The sequence below is a fragment of the Molothrus ater genome, chromosome 19 (assembly GCF_012460135.2).
Source record: "Molothrus ater isolate BHLD 08-10-18 breed brown headed cowbird chromosome 19, BPBGC_Mater_1.1, whole genome shotgun sequence".
NCBI classification, from domain to species: domain Eukaryota; kingdom Metazoa; phylum Chordata; class Aves; order Passeriformes; family Icteridae; genus Molothrus; species Molothrus ater.
In genome coordinates this window covers 11712947-11732699 of record NC_050496.2, presented here as the reverse complement: position 1 = coordinate 11732699, position 19753 = coordinate 11712947, and the positions used below count along the sequence as shown (strand labels likewise).

Genomic DNA, 19753 nt, shown 5'->3' with positions numbered 1-19753 from the left:
GGGAGGACTCGGATGAGGCAGCTGGAGCCTCCCCTTGCATTTCTGCTGGTTTGGGGGCTTTTTCACGGGTTTTGTGCAGGCCCTGAGGGTGTTGGGGGGTGTTGATTGCCCAGGGGGGCCGTGGCTGTTTTGGGGGTGTCTGCATCAGCCCAGCCCAGCCCAGCCCTGCAGTGCCTATGGGCGAGCCAGCACCAGCCTGGCAGGGCCAGGGCACCCTGAGCGAGGGAGATGCCAAAAAACAACCTGAGGACAAGTGTGTCCCCTCTCTGTCATATTGCTCTCCATGAAAGGCCCAATGCCATCTGTCCGTGTGTCCTGCTGTCCCTCTGGGCCTGTGGCACCCTGTGGCACAAGGGAGGAGCTGGGCAAGGGGTGCCAGAGGTGCTGGGTACAGCCCAGAAGGGTGCAGGGGCCTGTGGTGGCCGTGTCCTGCATGTTCCCATCGCAGAGGGATCTGGAAATGGGTGGTGGCACAGGAGACCCCCCTGCACCGTGCTCTGGGCACTGCCAGCAGCAGCCCTGGCACTGGGGATGGCTCCTGGGCTCCTCACAGCCGCCCTCGCTCGCTCTGCCCTTCAGGCCTGGCAGGAGAATCCAGGCCCAGGTGCTGTGTTCAGGTTTCATCAGGTGCCAGCAGCAGGGCTGGCGGTGGGGAGGGCTCTCAAAGGGCCAGGTCAATGCTGTGGAGGCTGCACAGTCCCTGTCACAGCACCTGGGAGCCCCTGGGACCCTGCCCTGGTGTGGGGCAGGGGGTGCCAGGGGAGCCTTGTGTGCATTGGACACCCAGTGCTGCAGCTCCTCCTTGGACTGGGAGAACTGGGCTGCAGTGCTGGCGAAGGATACATGCAAGGCGCTGCAGTTTTCCCCTGCTGTGGTGTCGTGTATAGACGCAGTGGCGGCAGAAGTGGCGTGACAGGGCACAGGGATGCCGGCTGTGGCCGGACAGCGGCACGCAGCACCTCGGAACCGGGACTGCGCTGTATCAAAGCTGCGGCGAAAGCAGTGGGGGGTGGCGGCGGGGCCGTGGAGATAGAACTGCGCATGCGTGCGGCTGATCCCGGAAGCAGCGCTGTGGTTCCATGAGTCGGCGCGGAGTGATATCGCTGGTGCTGGGGTTGTAGCAACTGCGCATGCGTGGATTCCGCAGCGCGGGCAGTCATCATGGTGGCGGGCAGGCCGGGGCGTGCGGGAGGCGGCGGAGCTGTGGAACGGAACGGGGCTGGGGCTGCGGCTGCAGAAGGGAACGCCGGGACGTCCGTGGTTGCAGGAGGCGGCGGAGCCGCACCATCCAGCAGCTCTGAAGCGGGCGGGTGCGGTGGGGAAGGCGCGGCTCGGCCCACCATGCAGCGGGGGCGGCAGGAGAGGGGAAGCGACCACGGGCGGCGCTGACGGGAGGCTGGGCTGGAGCGCCGCGGCGCTGGCATGGGGTGCCTTGGGTGGCTGGGCGCCCGGGTAAAACAGTCATTAAAACACCCTAAAAATTATTGAAAAAGCCCTAAAAAAGGTATCCTAAACATTTCCAGAGAATTCCTAAAAACTCCTGCAAAAAAAACCCTAAAATATCCCTAAAAATCCCTGAAAAATCACCTGAAAGACCCTAAAAAACTGTTTAACCCCTACCTGTAACACTGTGGCCACCAAACATCATCTCTACCTATTAATCGGGGTAACTACAAGACCCTCAAACACCACCACAATCACCAGCTTGAGTTGGTCTGGACAGCACCAAATAAAATGAAATAAAAAGCTTTATAAATAGAAAAATTAAAAATAAAAATTAAATAAAAAATAAAATTAAAAAAAAGCTTTAAAAATGGGAAAATAAAAAAAAATTAAATAAAATAGAAAATTTAAAAATAAAAAGCTTTAAAAATAGAAAAATTAAAACTAAAAATTAAAAAAAAATTTAAAAAATAAAATAAATGCTTAAAAAATAGAAAAATTAAAACTAAAAATTAAATAAAAATGAAATTAAAAAATTAAAAGAAATGCTTTAAAAATAGAAAAATCAAAACTAAAAATAAATAAAAATAAAATTAAAAAATAAAAGAAATGCTTTAAAAATAAAAAAATTAAAACTAAAAATTAAATAAAAAATAAAAAATAAAACAAATGCTTTAAAAATAATAACAACAAAACTAAAAATTAAATAAAAAAATAAAATTAAAAAAATAAAATGAATAGTTTAGAAATAAAAAATTAAAACTAAAAATGAAATAAAAAAATTTAAAAAATAAAAGAAATGCTTTAAAAATAAAAAAATAAAAACTGAAAATTAAATAAAAAATAAAATTAAAAAAAAAGAAATGCTTTAAAAATAGAAAAATCAAAACTAAAAATAAATAAAAAATAAAATTAAAAAATAAAAGAAATGCTCTAAAAATAAAAAAACCCTAAAAATTAAATAAAAAATTTAAAAAAGCTTTAAAAATAGAAAGATCAAAAATAAAAATTAAATAAAAATAAAAATAAAACAAATGCTTTTAAAATAGAAAAATCAAAACTAAAAATTAAATAAAAAATAAAATTAAAAAATAAAATAAACGATTTAAAATAGAAAAAGCAAAAAATAAAAATTAAATAAATAATAAAATTAAAAAAATAAAATAAATAGTTCAAAAATAAAAAATTAAAACTAAAAATGAAATAAAAAATAAAATTAAAAAATAAAATAAATGCTTTAAAAATAAAAATTAAATTAAAAATAAAATAAAAAAATAAAAAGCTTTAAAAAAATATAAATCAAAAATAAAACAAATAAAAAATAAATGCTTTAAAAATAAAAAAAACTAAAAATAAAAATGAAATAAAAAATAAAATTAAAAAATAAAATAAAAAGCTTTAAAAATAGATAAATCAAAAATAAAAATTAAATAAAAATTAATTAAAAAAATGAAATAAAAGCTTTAAAAATAGAAAAATTAAAAATAAAAATTAAATAAAAATTAAAATTAAAAAAATAAAATTAATTAAAAATTAATAAAAAACAAAATAAAATCCTAAAGTGCTCTAAAGTACCGTAAAAGTTCCATAAAATGTAGTGTCGTAAAGCGCGACTGTCGTAAAAAGTTCGGGTTTACGACAGTCGCGCTTTACGGCACCTTTTACGACAGTCGCGCTTTACGGCAGTCGCGCTTTACGGCACCTTTTACGACAGTCGCGCTTTACGGCACCTTTTACGACAGTCGCGCTTTACGGCAGTTTTACGACAGTCGCGCTTTACGGCACCTTTTACGACAGTCGCGCTTTACGGCAGTCGCGCTTTACGGCAGTCGCGCTTTACGGCACCTTTTACGACAGTCGCGCTTTACGGCAGTTTTACGACAGTCGCGCTTTACGGCACCTTTTACGACAGTCGCGCTTTACGGCAGTCGCGCTTTACGGCACCTTTTACGACAGTCGCGCTTTACGGCACCTTTTACGACAGTCGCGCTTTACGGCAGTTTTACGACAGTCGCGCTTTACGGCACCTTTTACGACAGTCGCGCTTTACGGCAGTCGTCGCGCTTTACGGCAGTCGCGCTTTACGGCACCTTTTACGACAGTCGCGCTTTACGGCAGTTTTACGACAGTCGCGCTTTACGGCAGTCGCGCTTTACGGCACCTTTTACGACAGTCGCGCTTTACGGCAGTTTTACGACAGTCGCGCTTTACGGCATCTTTTACGACAGTCGCGCTTTACGGCAGTTTTACGACAGTCGCGCTTTACGGCAGTCGCGCTTTACGGCACCTTTTACGACAGTCGCGCTTTACGGCAGTTTTACGACAGTCGCGCTTTACGGCAGTCGCGCTTTACGGCACCTTTTACGACAGTCGCGCTTTACGGCAGTTTTACGACAGTCGCGCTTTACGGCACCTTTTACGACAGTCGCGCTTTACGGCAGTTTTACGACAGTCGCGCTTTACGACAGTCGCGCTTTACGGCACCTTTTACGACAGTCGCGCTTTACGGCAGTTTTACGACAGTCGCGCTTTACGGCACCTTTTACGACAGTCGCGCTTTACGGCAGTTTTACGACAGTCGCGCTTTACGGCATCTTTTACGACAGTCGCGCTTTACGGCAGTTTTACGACAGTCGCGCTTTACGGCACCTTTTACGACAGTCGCGCTTTACGGCAGTTTTACGACAGTCGCGCTTTACGGCACCTTTTACGACAGTCGCGCTTTACGGCAGTTTTACGACAGTCGCGCTTTACGGCACCTTTTACGACAGTCGCGCTTTACGGCAGTTTTACGACAGTCACGCTTTACGGCATCTTTTACGACAGTCGCGCTTTACGGCAGTTTTACGACAGTCGCGCTTTACGGCAGTCGCGCTTTACGGCACCTTTTACGACAGTCGCGCTTTACGGCAGTTTTACGACAGTCGCGCTTTACGGCACCTTTTACGACAGTCGCGCTTTACGGCAGTTTTACGACAGTCGCGCTTTACGGCAGTTTTACGACAGTCGCGCTTTACGGCACCTTTTACGACAGTCGCGCTTTACGGCAGTCGCGCTTTACGGCACCTTTTACGACAGTCGCGCTTTACGGCAGTTTTACGACAGTCGCGCTTTACGGCACCTTTTACGACAGTCGCGCTTTACGGCAGTTTTACGACAGTCGCGCTTTACGGCACCTTTTACGACAGTCGCGCTTTACGGCAGTTTTACGACAGTCGCGCTTTACGGCACCTTTTACGACAGTCGCGCTTTACGGCAGTTTTACGACAGTCGCGCTTTACGGCACCTTTTACGACAGTCGCGCTTTACGGCAGTTTTACGACAGTCGCGCTTTACGGCATCTTTTACGACAGTCGCGCTTTACGGCAGTTTTACGACAGTCGCGCTTTACGGCACCTTTTACGACAGTCGCGCTTTACGGCAGTCGCGCTTTACGGCACCTTTTACGACAGTCGCGCTTTACGGCAGTTTTACGACAGTCGCGCTTTACGGCACCTTTTACGACAGTCGCGCTTTACGGCAGTTTTACGACAGTCGCGCTTTACGGCAGCTTTTACGACAGTCGCGCTTTACGGCAGTTTTACGACAGTCGCGCTTTACGGCACCTTTTACGACAGTCGCGCTTTACGGCAGTTTTACGACAGTCGCGCTTTACGGCACCTTTTACGACAGTCGCGCTTTACGGCAGTTTTACGACAGTCGCGCTTTACGGCACCTTTTACGACAGTAGCGTTTTACAGCACCTTTTACGACAGTCGCGCTTTACAGCAGTTTTACGACAGTTTTGCTTTACAGCAGCTTTTACGACAGTTTGGCTTTATGCCACTGTTATGGAATTTTTACGGCACTTCACTTTACAGCACTTTACGGTTTTTATTTTGTTTTTCATTTATTTTTAATTAAATTTATTGTTAAATTTTAGCTATTTTATTTTAGTTTTTATTTTTAATTTTTATCTTTTTAATGCTTTGTATTTTATTTTATTTGGTGCTTCCCAGACCAGCTCAAGCCGGTGATTGTGGTGGTGTTCGAGGGTCCCCAGGACACGCGGAAGAGATGAGTGTCTTGACTCCACCTTTCAGAAGGCTGATTTATTATTTTATGATCTCTATTATATTAAAAGAAAATGAGATCTTAGAACTATAGTAAAAGCCTCGCGGTGGGGGGAAGAGAGGGATAGGGCAGGGTGAGCTGGGGAGTGGAAGGGCAGAGAGAGGGATGGGGCAGGGGCAGGCTGGAAGTTTGAGTAGGGGTGGGGGGCTGAGAAGGGGACACGACAGAAGAGGGCTGAGGGGAGGAGGTAAGGGTTAGGAGGGGGCAACTCCGTATCTCCCAGACCAAAGCTGCAGCAAAGTAAAACTCTGGTTGCCCTGGCAGCGCCAAATGCCTCCTGCAAACTGAATTCAGGAACTGGCATTCAGTTTTTAAACAGATTCTCAGTGTACATATCAGTTTTCCTTCTGCTTTATTGTTCTACAATATCCAGAATGTGCTGGCCTCATCAAGTCATCCCATGCTATGCACAGAAAAACTGGATTAATGGGGCTGAATCCTGGCAGCTAGCACTGAAACCAGTAGGAACTGGTGTGGGACATCAAGCACTAAAGCCATACAAGAGCTGCAGCTAGTATTAAATTGTTTACAGCTATTTTCTATACAAGGAAAAGTTGTGAGATATAAAAGGAGACGACAATTTTATATAGCAAAATGTACAAATAAACCTACAGGACAAGTACTTCATGACTGTACTGTTTTGACAGGACTTAATGGTTTTGATACCGTCTTTGCTGAACATTTGTTTTTTGAACAGGGGATCAAGGACTTCCAGTGAGAAACTGCATTCCTTTTCCAGAAGAGTAGCATGTTTGTGGGTAAAACCTGCATGACACCCCTGATAGCCAAGCAAGAACCTGGTTTAGACAGTGCAGAATCAACAGGCCATGAACTGGAATTTGTTTTTAATATCTATATAAAAAACAATGAGCGATTTTCAGGTCTCTCTCTAGTCAGAACCTCAGAAGTCTGTATAAAGGTGCTGTACAATATATAAACATTTACACCCAGTAGATCCATACATTGCGTAGCGTTCCAAGGCCACATGGCTAAGTCCGATACAGGAAGTACAGATACAAGGTCTATGGAAGGAGAAATCACACACAGGTAAGACATTATCAGGTCACATGAACATATAGAAAAATACAGTTGATGGCAGGGAAATAATTTCAGTGGGGCTAATTCATCTGGAATTAAAGGACTGGATTTTTCACTATACTCAGTGGTCAGGCCAAGTGCACACAGCTCAACATCAGCCAACCTCTGGGGAAGAACACAGGGCATTTTCTACACAGGCTACTTCAAAGTATTAAATTTTCACAGTCATATTCCACCCAGGGAGTATTTGTACGTGTTATGCTACATAGCAACCCTGGTGTCAAGCAGGTGAGCACAGTTCAGAGCTGCTTTAAAGCCTTTTGCATTCCCAAAGTCTTTGTTTAAAAGCTGTTTGAGCACTCAGCTGTACTCGTGAAGAATTCCACTCAGAACTGCCTCACTGTGCTTTGTTAGCCTTCAAAAACATTTAATGTTTCAAAGCCAAAATGAGATATTCACTTGCAAAGGGCAAATTATGTTTGTATTTTAAGTAAGTAAAGCTCAGTGATTTACTCTTCTTTCTCCAGCAAAGGGCCTTCTTTCACCACTTTTCTCCAGTCATTAAAAATCTCAGATGTCAGGAAATAATCACTAAAACTGTGAATAAAATAAACCCCTTCCATTTCTATTGTTCTTACAGCTGTAGGACTGATGTGACAGTAGGTTCTGGTGGTAACATCCCCCTTTAAAACATCTCTGCCAGCCCAAACCATAGATGGGATGTCTCCTGTATCCTGTTTGTCACCAATGCTCCTTGATCACACATCCATAGTAAATAGGGGAGAGTTCTAAAATATACAGGCAAGAACTTCACTGAAAAAGCTGCTCTGGTAGCTGAGTCTGTCCTAAGGTCGGTTCTTACCTCTACAGAGGGGAAAAAAACCCCAATTCCTAACTAGCATTAAATAATTAAAGATGGGACTTCAGTATGAACTCCACACTGAGGCTGAGGGTGTCATGGTGCCACAAGTGAAACCAAAGGAATTGTGTTATTTAACAGAACTCAGAATCTTCTTTCCTCTCATGGATGTTTGCAACCCAAATCCCTGTGAATCAAGGAACTAAAGTGATTCTGCTGTGTCAGAAAAAGCAAAATTACAAAATTGTGTCAAATACATATACCAGGGTTTTGTACTAGGTATAAAAAATCCAGGAAACATATGAACTGAGCAGCATCAGCAGCTAATTTGCTGTCCTGGAACTGACAGAACCAACTCGCCTGTGTTCTCCCTGACCCAGCAAGAACACGTGGGTTTCCTGAAGTAAACATGCAACCTGCTCTAGAGAAAACACCTAAACCTGCCTTGTCTCTGACTGGAATCCATGTGGGAAGGGTTAGATTGACTGGATTCAGTAGATAGCTTGGCACAACAACAGCAAGTGAGTCAGGATCACATTGGCAACAGAGGCATTAAATAACTTTGTTCAGAGTTCACAATACTCGGGGAAGCTGCAGCAGTGCAACACTGGGAGCAGCAGACATGGCCTGCAAAGGGACATGGGGACAGCAGCTCAGGAAGGGTTTCACTGAAGCAATCTGAAAATCCTTCATGGAGTTTAGATAATTTAAGAACAAATCAATACTTCCCCCCCACAACCAGTTTCTGAGGAAGAAAAAAAAAAAAAGACAACTGTGTGAGAAAAACCAATGCTTTAAATTACCCTTACTGGAAAATTAATCAAAACATGTTTGTTCTCAAAAAAACCCACAAACCAGCGTCTCTCAGTCTGTCACACCCGTTTTCCAGGCACCCCTGCTGCTGGGGTGCCCTTACAGCCACTGGGGACCCTCCAGGGCCCAGGAGTTATCAGTATTTTCCTTACTGGAGAATTCTTCTCAGGTTGGGAAGTTCCATCTTTGGTTTCATTGTGTCTCTCCATGTGTCTTTCTCCATGGTGTCTGTTCAGCATAAGAGCTTCCTATGTTTCCACCCTCTTTTGTTTCTCCATGGAAAGCAGTGGGATATTGGAAAGGCTGGAGGTTTTGAATCTGCTGGAACTTGTGTCTCCAGAGCTGGACTTGGTTAATAAATCATCCTCAGAGGCATTTCTCCTGGAGTCCCTAAAGAGAAGGTTATTCCCACTAAACAATGGCTCATGTTGGTCTGCAGAACACCCTTCTGTCTTTCCTGGGGTCTTCTGCTTCATTTACTGGGGGTGTCTGTGGGGTTACTGGGGGGTGACTGTGGGGTTACTGGGGGGTGTCTGGGGGGTTACTGGGGGGTGACTTTGGGGTTACTGGGGGGTGTCTGGGGGGTTACTGAGGGATTTCTGTGGGTTTGTTGGGGGGTGTCTGGGGGGTTACTGGGGGTGTCCGTGGGGTTACTGGGGGATTTCGGGCAGCAGCCAGCACTGGCCCCTGGGGATGGAGGGATTTGGGGTTACTGGGGGGGACAGTGCTTTGTCCTGGCGCCCTGGGGTGTCCGGACAGTGCTCCCCAGCTCGGGGGCAGCTCCCTGCTGGCTCGGCAGACAAAGCTGGCAGGAGCTGGCAGCAGGAGGAGGGGATGGGGCTGCCCGGGCGCTTCTCCCTGCTCTGCTTTTCCAAGTGCTTTTCAAGCCTTTTCTTTTCTTCTTCTGTGCTTTCAAAAGCTGCTGAGAGGCAGCAAAAGGAGCCCGCGGTGGCTGAGGAAGGGCGGGAGCGATCCGGGCTCCCTCCCCAGGGCCGGCTGCAGCCGCGAGGCTCTGCCGGCACCCCCGGGGAGGGCTCCGTCTGTCCCGGGCAGTTTTTCGAGTCGAGTGAGTGCCTGCTCTTCCCAGCCCGAGCCAGGCCAGCCCGCGGGGGCCTTCCCACCAGCCGGGTGATGCTAATCCCCGCCGACTGCGCTGTCTCAGCCATCTCCACGCTCCCGTGACAGCGTCAGGTGAGGCGAGCAGCGCTCCCAGCAGCCTGCCTGGACCCACTTTGTCTCACGTGAGAGGGTCGAGATGCCCCGGGGGCTGGGGCAAACCCTCCTCCTCTTCCTCACCTACCAAAAACCCGCTGCTGCATCCGGAGCCGGCCCCCTCCTCTACTGCCTCCTTTGCCTCTGGCCTCAGCTTCTCTGTTCGAGAGAAAGGAAAATAAAATTTGCCAATAAAATGGGCCATGAAAACGGCGCTGGAGGAAGCAGCACAGCCCAGGATGGAGACACAGATGTGAGCTGGGCAGCCGGGCTGGGGGCAGAGCTGTGCCCTGGGTGCCAATGCCAGCATCTCGCAGCGCCTCGCTGCCCAGCTCCGTGGTGACACCACTTCCTTCCGACTTAGGGAAGTGTCGGCCCCACCCGAGCCATCCCGGTGCCCGGCGCTGCCCACCCGGTGCTGTCACAACGGCACCGGTGACACGAGAAACCTCCGGACCCCACAGCATCGCGTCCCAGCACCCGAGACCCCACGAATGGCGCGGCCAGAGCATCCCAGCACCCACTCGCCACCCCCTCCCTCCCTCCCTCCCTCCCTCCCTCCCTCCGCGGAGACGCCAGACCTCCAGAAGAGCCAAGAAACGCTGCATTAGGCAGGTTCGGGATAATCTGGGCTCTCCCGCCCCTTTTCTCCCACAAAGGTCTGCTCTTAATCCCCTCGAGCGAGCGAGCGAGCAGCGGCTGTGAGAGCAGCGCTCTCCCTGGCAGTGGGGCTGGGATGAGCTCGGGATTCACCGCCAGTGCCGGGGGGGCCGCGGTGGCCGTGGAGCCCATCCCGGGGGCCGTGGAATCCATTCCGGGGCTGTGGAGCCCATCCCGGGGTGATGTGGAACCAATCCTGGGGGCCGTGGAGCTCATCCCGGGGGATGTGGAGCCCATCCCGGGGGATGTGGAGCCCCGCACCAGCACCCACGCTGGGCTCCTTGGGTGAGCACGGTTTCCCTGCCATCGTGTCCCACCCACCCACGGCCTGGAGGGACCCCAGGGCCCCCCCAAAAGGGATCGAGCAGTGGGACTGGCTGGGGACAAGGAGATGGGGCAGCGGAGGGATGTAGGTGCAGCCTCGTGGGTGTCACGGTCACGAGTGGAACGGGGACATCGCTGCTGCCCTGCGGCTGAAGCCGCCTCCTCCTGGCATCTCAGCGCGGTTCTTAATTCCCCGTAATTAATTAGAGTCCGTCACCCAGCAGCACCTCAACCCCGCCGCTCTGCCAGGGGTGCGGCCAGCTCTGAGCTCTGCCCATGGGGATCCCACTCGTGACCCCCGGCGGGGAGGGACCTGTGAGCCCCCGGCCCCTCCATCCCGCGGGGGTGCCGAGCCCCCGCTCCTGACCCCGCTCCTGTCCCGGTCCCTATCCCTGTCCCGGTCCCCCCACCCCGGGATGCCCCGGGCGGGGCCCAGGGTTCCGCCCCACTCGTGTTTGAATGGAGAGCGTGGGTCCGCCCCGTGACGTGGCGCTGTGCCATTGGTCCGGGCGGGGCGATGATGTCATCGCCGGGGGGTGGGGGGGGCGCTCCGTTCCGGCGCGGCGCGGCCATGGACCGGCGGCGGCGGCGGGGCCCGGGCGAGCAGGTACGGGAGGGGCGGACACCGGGGGCTGCGGGGTTCGCGGCGGCCCGGCGAGACTCAGCCCCGCTTGGCCAGGTCCGGCCCGGCCCGGCTCGTCCCGTCCCGGTGTGGCGGGATCCCGCCGCGCTCAGCTCGGCTATTGTCCGGCGGGCGGGCGGGGTCCCCGGCGCCGCCGCGCTCCGGTACCGGGCAGAGGGGCGGCCGGGACCCCCCGCCTCATTCCCCGCCGGGCCGTGGGGCCGGTGCGCGGCGCGGGCGGGTGAAGGGGTTAACAGGATGCGGAGCGCTGTTTGCCCAGCGCGGGGCACCGGCCCGGCTCAGCGCACCCCGCCCCACCGGCCGTCGGCGCCCGTTCGCTCCGCCGAGCCCCGCGCGGGGGTGGCGGTGGTCGGAGCGGGGCGGTGGCTGCCCGCGGCTCGTGCGGGGAAGGTGGATCCTCGGCGGCTGGAGCGGGTCCAGCGGCACCCGGGGCTGGGCGCCGGCGGGTGCTGAGTCAGAGCCGCCCGAAATCCCCGTCCCGTTCATTCCCCGGTGTTCCCGGACAGGGGTCCCGGCTGACCGCAGCCTGCCCTCCGCCCTGCCGGGGCGGCGGGGTCCCCACCGCTGCCACGGGTGCCCGGAGAGAGGCAGTGCCCGGTTCTAGCAGCGCTGGGCACGGGGCTGGCTCCCGGAGCCGCTCCGGTGCCCGCAGAACCGCGGGGCCGTGGGCAGCGAGCGCTCGCGGGGCGCTGGACTCGTCCCACGCCGCCCCGGTTTGACCCCGCTCTGGCAGCAGCAGTGTGGAGTATGGATGTTTCCAAGCGCCGAATCTATGGATCAGGGAGGCTGTTCCAAAGGCAGTTGGGATCTATAGAGCAGGAGAGCTGTTCTAAAGGGATCGTTAACGGGCTCTGGGGGGAAACTGAGGCACAGCGTGCCATCTCTGCCGCCAGGACAGGGCTCGTTCCCCAGCCTGGGCACGCAGTAAGCAAATCTGTTTTGGACGCAGCTCCCTCGGAAACCGTGGAGCGACTCCAGCTGAGCTTTAGCACCGAGGAGGCTCAGCGTGTTTGGGGGTGCAGAGCGAGCCTGGCCGAGCCCCGATCCCCGAATATTCCCGGGCTCGGTGCCCGGGCTGAGCGGCCTCGGGGCTCCATCCCCGGCCCCCAGCGCCAGCCCCAGCGCCGCCGGCGTTGTGCTGACCGTGCCGCTCGCTGCCTTTGTTCGCTGCGTTTTGTCCCGAGCAGGAGCAGCCGCGCAGGGCCCCCCGAGCCGGGCTCCGGGCCCCCGGCAGGTAGGGAGCCGTGGGATGTCTGCCTGCTCACTTCCCGTCCAGCCCAGCGAAACCGCAGGAATCCGGAGCCCGGCGCTGGTCGGGAGGTCTGTTCAGCCCCGGGATCCTGTGGCAGACCGGCCAGAGCCTGTTGCAGAGAGACAGAGCCAGGAGATAACCTTTCCCCCCCGGAAAAGTCCCCTCCTGGCCCTGCAGAGCCGCGGGCTGGTTCGTGGCCCCGGAGCTGGAGGATTTATGGCCCTGTGCGTGTTCTGGCGTGTCCTGCCAGCGGTTCCTCGCTGAACTCTGGCTACCTCCCGGCTCTTGGCAGTCCCCTCCGGGAGTGCTTCTCTGCTTTTGGCACCGGCCGTGAGTTCCCAGCCTGGTGCTGATCCGTGTGCCGAGAGCCCCGGTGGGGGCCAAGCTTCTCCTCCCTCCCCGGGTGCCATCTCTCCATCCCCGGCTCTGGAGCTGGCTGCCAGGGCCTTTTCCACTTACAGAGGCCGCTCGGTGCATCCCGGGGTTGCTGCAGCAGCGTCCCGGTGCCAGGGACAGGACCAGACCTGTCACCGCGCCGGGGCGGGGGCGGTCACCGACAGCACCGCCTGCCCCCGGGCCCTGGGAAGAGTCGCTGGGGAGCCGAACCGAGGGTGTGACAGCGGCTGTGTCCCCTCCTGGGCCGGCGGTGGCGGGGTGTGAGCCGTGCCCTGTCTCCGGCTGCCGTCTGCCAGGCTCCAACATCAAAGCATCAAAGGATCCCCGAGGGGCAGCGCACCCCAGAGCGGCGCTGAGCGGGCGGGGCGGCCTCCCTGTCCCGTGTGTGGGTTCTCCCTGGCCCTGGGCAGTGTGGGGGACCCGACCGGTCCGGCAGAGCCCCTGCCCCAGCGCTGGCAGGGCGGGGAGAGCACCCTCTGATCTCGGGGTGCTGCCTGGGGGACTCTGCTTGGGGAAGCTGGGGAGCTCGTTTGGAGCCGGCTGGGCCGGCCAGGAGGCTCTCCCAGCCTGGCTCTCCCAGCTTGGCTTTCCCAGCTTGGCTCTCCCAGCCTGTGAGCGGGAAGAGCTGGGGGCAGGATGCATGGGAATGTGGCTGGACTTGGCGTTTCTCCTGTGTGCACTCACTCGCTGGCCTCCTTCTCTGAGCCACTTTCACTCTGCTTCCCACGGGTGACTGATGCTGAGCAGGATGAGATGGAAAGGATGGGGTGGGGGGGGGGTCTCGTGGGAAGCCTGCACCATCAGGACACGTGGGCCTGGCCAGGGATGTCCCAGTTCTGCGCTGTCCTACAAGCAGTCATTGACAGGGACAATTGTGTCCCTGGGCACCTCAGATTCTCACTCCCAGAGCCACAGGGCTCACAGGGCAGGGGGGAGGCAGCACAGGGCTGTCAGTACCAGTTATCCCTCTTGTCCTCGAGCCGTGTGTGCAGGTCCTGTCCCCTCCCCTTGCCCCAAAGCCCTGCTGGGGCTTGGCTGCGCTCTGGGCAGCGCTGCCAGGTGCCTGTGAAGTCTCTCCGGTTACCAGCAGCTTCCCCTGGTAGGTGGCTGGAAAGGCAGCGATGCCTCCCTGGCCTGGTTTCCTTTGTGAAAGCACCAGCAGCAGCGGGAATGTCACAGGATCTGCTCTCCCTGAGCGACAGGAGGAGAAAAGGGCTCTGTGTCCAGCTCCCCAGGCCGGGCTGTGTGGGCAGCACTGTCCATCTGTGCTGCCATCGCCTCTCGGGGCGAGCCGGGAGCGAAATATCGAGGGATGGGGGGAGATTTTGGCTGCTGTGAAGGCTGGAGCGTTTAGGGGAGGGGGCCACGCTGTTTCTGTGGAGGCTGTGAGGGTGATGGAGCGCTGCTGGCCCGGCTGGGACCGCTCCAACCTCCCGGTGGCCCCTTTGCAAAGTATCTCACAAATGCTGAACTTGGCCCCGAAATCTAAATACAAGGGAGGGACAGTCCCCAGATGGCCTAAATCAGCAGCACGGTTGCCTGGCCCAGCTGGGGAGCTCGCCGGGAGTGTTTGTTTTATGGGAAAGCAGAGGCTGCAGGAATGCTGGCCTGGAAGGAGACCTTGGAAGGGGAAAGCGTTCGTGCCATGCACACGCGTGAGGGAGATCCCAGAGAGGCAGCGGGGCCCAGTGAGCTGCTCCTCTCTGCTGGGATGGGCTGAGGGGGAAGGAATTCCCCTGGCTGCTGGCTTGAGGTGCAGGGAAGGAGGTGTGGCTGCTGGGTGGCTTCTCCTGCTGCTGGGGTGAACTGGGGGCTCCCCAGCCGGTCCCCATGTGCCATCATCCCCCTGGGGGCTCAGGCTGTGCCTCCCTGGGCTGCTGGGATCTGGACAGGGAGTGTGGCCATGTGCCACCAGCACCGTGCCACGGGGCACTCCTGCCCTGGCCAGGCCCATGCCAGAGCCAGGCACGGCAGGGTTGGGCAGGGAACTTTGCCCCAGCGTGGGGCCAGAGTCCATCGTGCCCTGCCTGTGCTCCTGCCGCTGCTCTGGGGGACAGCGGGGTGTCACAGCCTGGCTCTGGGCAGGGAACGGGGTGGAGGTGTCCCCTGGCCCTGCTGGCACCCCTGGCTGGGTGCTGTGGCTCCTGGGGGTGGTGTCCAGCCGGGCAGGACCGGGCTGTGCTGGGACCATCGCTGCCCGTGGGCTGTGGGGCCGGGCTCGCTGCCAGCTGAGCCCCGGGGCCGGGCGGGCACCGGCGGGGATGTGGCCCCTGTCGCACGGCTCGTTCCGAGGCCACACGTCCGTGTCCCTTCCCCGTGCGTGTCACGGGGCGCGGTGTCGCCGGCCGTGCCCGGAGGGAGGAAGAGGGCGGCCACGGGCCCTTCCTCCCCGGCTGCCTCTGCCGGGACCACCTGGGGCTGCCTGGCGCCACGGGATGCGGCCACACGCTCGCTGTCCTTGTCCCCTCCTGCACGGATGGCTTGGACGGCTCGGCTGGTGGCCCCGAGGTGGCGAGGGAAGGAGGAACGTGCCCGCTTGTGCCTGTTGCCATTGCGGTCGGGCAGAGCCCTCGTCATTTCTGTCACCTCTGAGTCACAGCGGTGACCATGACAAGGCTGGGGAGGGTGGGGATGGTCGCACATGGGCTCAGCTCCGAGGGTTTTGGGGGCTCCAAGGCGGCAGCAGAGCAGTGTCCCCGTGTCCCCATCCTGCCGAGCATGAAGGGGTCCCCGTGCTGGTCCCCCCGTCCCCCTGCTCGGCTGGCGGTGCCTCCCGGGGGCTCTACGCCCTCCTCACACACTTCCTGCCGTCTGTTTCCAATTCCTCCTGGCGTCTGCTCCTCCCCGCTTTCTTCCAATTAGGAAAAAAAAAAAAAAATCCCAGGCATCTTCTCAGCGTGCTGCTCGTAGAGCCTGGAGCTGCCGTGCCCTGCTCGGGAGGGCTGGGGCTGCACGGGGAGGGGCAGAGGGTGCCCCTCTGTGCCCCCCATCCATGGGGACACAGAGTCAGGGATCATCCTGAGCGATTTCCGTGCCCAGGGCTTTCTCCTGAAGGTCTCTCTGCTCCGGGGTGGGTCTGGGGGTGTGGGGATGTGTCCCATGTGGAATGATGCCCTGCATGGAGCCAGCTCCTGGGAGAGCCAAGCAGCTGGTGGGCACAGGGTCACATTTTGCTGCTTGGTGGGATCTCCTGAGGGTCTCTCTGCTCCAGGGATGTGTCTTGGGGTGTGGGGAGCCCAGAGGGGTCTGGGGGGATGTGTCCCATATGGAATGATGCCCTGCATGGAGCCAATTCCCAGGAGAGCCAAGCAGCTGGCGGGCACAGGGTCCCATTTTGCAGCTTGGTGGGATCCTCGCAGCCTGACCGTGTCCCTCCCTCCTCTCCCCTAGGAGTGACCCACCGGTGACACCAGCGGCATCCCGGCTGCGCAGCCCCATCCGTGAGCACCGGACCCAGGACCCAGCGTGGCACAGCCTCCCCTGGCTGCCACCATGCCCATCCTCAAGCAGCTCGTGTCCAACTCGGCGCACTCCAAGCGCCGCTCGCGGGCCGACCTGACGGCCGAGATGATCAGCGCTCCCTTGGGGGACTTCCGCCACACCATGCACGTGGGGCGCGCTGGGGACGCCTTCGGGGACACCTCCTTCCTCACCAGCAAGGCCGGGGAGCCGGTGCCGGAGGCGGGAGAGGAGCCTGGAGCCTCCAAGCCCGGCCTGCTGTCGCGGCGCTTCCGCAGCAGCAAGCGCTCGCAGTCGGTGACGCGCGGGGACCGGCGGGACATGCTGGGCTCGCTGCGCGACTCGGCGCTCTTCGTCAAGAACGCCGTGTCCCTGCCCCAGCTCAACGAGAAGGACGTGGACAGGAGCGCCGGGCAGCTGCCCAAGAGCCTCTCGTCCAGCCCCGTGAAGAAGCCGCCCGAGGAGGGGAGCCCCGAGGAGCAGCAGCGCCCCAACGGGGCGGCCGCGGGGCCGCTGAGCCCCGGCCTGGACGAGCGCGAGTTCGGGGACATCACGGACCTGCCCGTGGGGCTGGCCAAGGGCAGTGCGGGCTTGAAGCACGCCGAGTCCATCATGTCCTTCCACATCGACCTGGGGCCCTCCATGCTCGGGGACGTGCTGAGCATCATGGATAAGGATCAGTGGGAGCAGGACGAAGATGCCGAGGCGGAGGAGAGCCACGAGGAGGAGGAGGAGGAGGAGGAAGGGGAGCCTGCCCCGCCTGGCTCCCCGCTGGCGGCCCCGCCGAGCCAGAGCCCGGCCCGTGGCGCCGGTGGCCGCAGCCCCAGGGACAGCAGCCCGGTGTCCAGCTGCCCCTCGGAGCGCAGCCCTGTCCCCAGGCCACCGAGCCAGCGGGGAGGGGCCCTGAAACGCCCTGACAAGGAGTTCTCGTTCGCCGACGAGGATGACGACGAGATCCGGGTATAAAGCAGGGCCGAGCCCAGGGTCTGGTTCTCGCTGAGCTTGCTTGGACACAGGGCTGGACACCCCAAGAGGTGGCACTGGGGAGGACTCGGCTCCTGCCTCATTCCCTCCGTGTGCTGCAGCAGGACAGAGCTCTGCTCCCGGGGCCGGGGCGTTCCTGACAGCCCCAGGCAGCTCCAGCACTTCCTGGGAGGGGGAAGCAGACTCGATTTTGGTTCTTTCTGTTGGACTTTGGATATTAGCTCCTTTCTCCTGCCCCCCCTGCCCGTGTAAAGTGATTTAGGATCCAACGAGACGAGCCTTTGGAGTTTTAGCCCTTTTAGTAATATATATATATTTTCCACCGTACAGTTTTTACTGTTTTCTGATTTGTACTTACCTTTCTCTACTCTCTTTTGGTTTTAACTGAGGGAAGATTTCCCATGAGGAAGAACTTGGCTCTGGAGCAAGGAGGTGGCCTGGGACTATGGGCAGCTCCATCTTCCTGGGTTTTTGGGGGACAGAAAAGCTTTTTTCTGCAGACCAAGAGTCTCCCAGTGCCGTGGCAGGTGCTCGCTCCCCATCCCTCGGATGGATGGATGGTTCCATCCCAAATGCTTGACTCTCCAACCAGCCTGGGGGTCACAGGGATGCTCCCAGCCAGCTGCAGGGACGCTGATGGAAGTGTGGGTCTGTCCCCCTGTGGGAGGAGCTCCTGGAAGCCACCGGAGTCCTGGTGGGGCCGGGCAGTGGCGGGAGCAGGCGGCTGGAACAGGAGCTTTTATACCGTGTATGTACAAATGCAAGGAATAAAAGGAAATGGTAGTGACTGCAGTGGCCTGAGTTCCTGAGGGGTGACACGTGGGGGGGACCCTCTGCCCAAGCAGGACCCGTGTCCCTGTGCTGCCCCCACCCCTCTGCCCGTCCCTGGCTGCAGTGTGGGCACCTGCCGGGGCCCAGCTTTCTCTGCCCGTGTCCCGAGGAAGCAGCAGAGGCCCTGCTGGCCGGATCTGGCTCGGGGCTGGGACCCTCGGGCCAGGCAGCTCCTGCCAAGGGCTGGCCCTGCCAACGCTGCCCTCTCCTTGCCCAGCCCTGCTCCCTCCAGCCGGGGAGGAGGGGATGGGGCTGGGGGGCAGGACTGGCTGTCCCTGCTCCCACGGGCTGGGGGCCAAGGGGTGCCCTGGGGGTTCCTGGCCCTGTGGGGTTGCCCTGGCCCTGGATGATCCCAGCAGAGCGAGCAGGAGTCGCTCTGATCCCACAGCTCAGCCACTGGGGAAATGGGGCTCTGCCAGTGCTGGGGGTGACCTCCCCCTCCAGCCCCTTGGGAGGGGGCAAAGTGCCAGGAATGGCCCCACAGCCTTTCCCTGAGCAGCATCCTCCTCACTGGAGAGAGGGAATGATTTATCCCCCAAACATCTCCCAGGCCTGGGAGGGGCTGGATGCCCCTGCCCGCCCAAATGCATCTCCCTGGAGAAGCCAGGGGAGCGGGCAAACGCCGTGGGGACACAATGGGGTCCTGTCCTGTCACCCCGGCCAGGGGACATTGGGCCATTGTCCGGGACAGGGAGAACAACAGCAGCTGCAGCTGGAGGCTCTGAGCTCAGCAGGCTGCCTCTGCCCTGGTCACTGTGCCAGGGTCCCGTGTCCCATCTCCTCAGCCAATGACCCTGGTCTCTGTCACCTGGGGGGTCACCAGTGCCTCCTCCTGTCCCTTAGGGATGCTCTGGCACAAAGCAGCGAGGTTTGGTCCCTGGGCTTGGCCGTGCTCCCCGGGGCTGTGGGGCGGGGAGCAGCCCTGCGGTGACACTTCACGGGCCGCCTGCCACTGTCACTCGGCCGCCCTGATCTTTGTGACGCCTGTCGGCTCCAGGCTGGGGCTCGGCAGCGCCGCGGTGCCTCGAGCTGATGGGGCAGAAAGTGCGAGCGGGGCTGCTGAGCATGAGCACGGCCGGGACACGGGGACAGCGCCAGTGCCACGTGTGCTGGGCTGCTGGGGAGTGACACCAGCACCGCCAGCCAGGCTGCACCCCCAGCCTCCCCAAAGCCCCGGGGGTGGGCACAGTGACATTTGTCACATCCCTGGGATGGGCACGGTGACATCTGTCACACCCCCGTGTCGCAGACATCTTTTCTGAAAAATCCTTTCCTTAGGATTTTTTTCTCCTGAGAAGTTGAGAGGCCTCAGGAACAAAATGTAAGCAATGGTTATCTGCTGCTGTGGAATGCAACAGGTGCATCTGGGATTGGGCTCATGTGGTTGTTTCTAATTAATGGCCAATCACAGCCCAGCTGGCTCGGACAGAGAGTGAGCCACAAGGCTTTGTTATCATTCTTTGCTATTCTATTCTTAGCCAGCCTTCTGATGAAATCCTTTCTTCTATTCGTTTAGTATAGTTTTAATATAATATATATCATGAAATAATAAATCAGCCTTCTGAAACATGGAGTCAGATCCTCGGCTGTTCCCTCATCCTGGCACCCCTGTGAACATGGTCACACCCCCGGGGTGGGCACGGTGACATCGGTGGCACCCAGGGTGTCCCACGCGGCTGCAGGGTGGGCAGTGGGTGCCCAGCACCCTGCAGCACCCACGGGCAGT

At 56.4% G+C, this 19753-nt stretch overlaps 1 protein-coding gene across 1 annotated transcript; it reads left to right on the top strand.

Moving 5' to 3' along the window:
• The first annotated feature begins 11023 nt into the window (after positions 1-11023).
• CDC42EP4 (CDC42 effector protein 4) lies at positions 11024-17984 on the top strand. The gene is made up of 2 exons (XM_036394810.2): positions 11024-11069; positions 16144-17984. Exon 2 carries the CDS (start codon positions 16246-16248, stop codon positions 17176-17178), a length of 933 nt encoding a protein of 310 aa, XP_036250703.1. The 5' UTR covers positions 11024-11069; positions 16144-16245; the 3' UTR covers positions 17179-17984.
• Positions 17985-19753: the final 1769 nt, after the last annotated feature.

Excerpts from the sequence above, each read along its gene's own strand:
- CDC42EP4 (XM_036394810.2), top strand. The coding sequence starts at position 16,246 with ATGCCCATCCTCAAGCAGCTCGTGTCCAACTCGGCGCACTCCAAGCGC.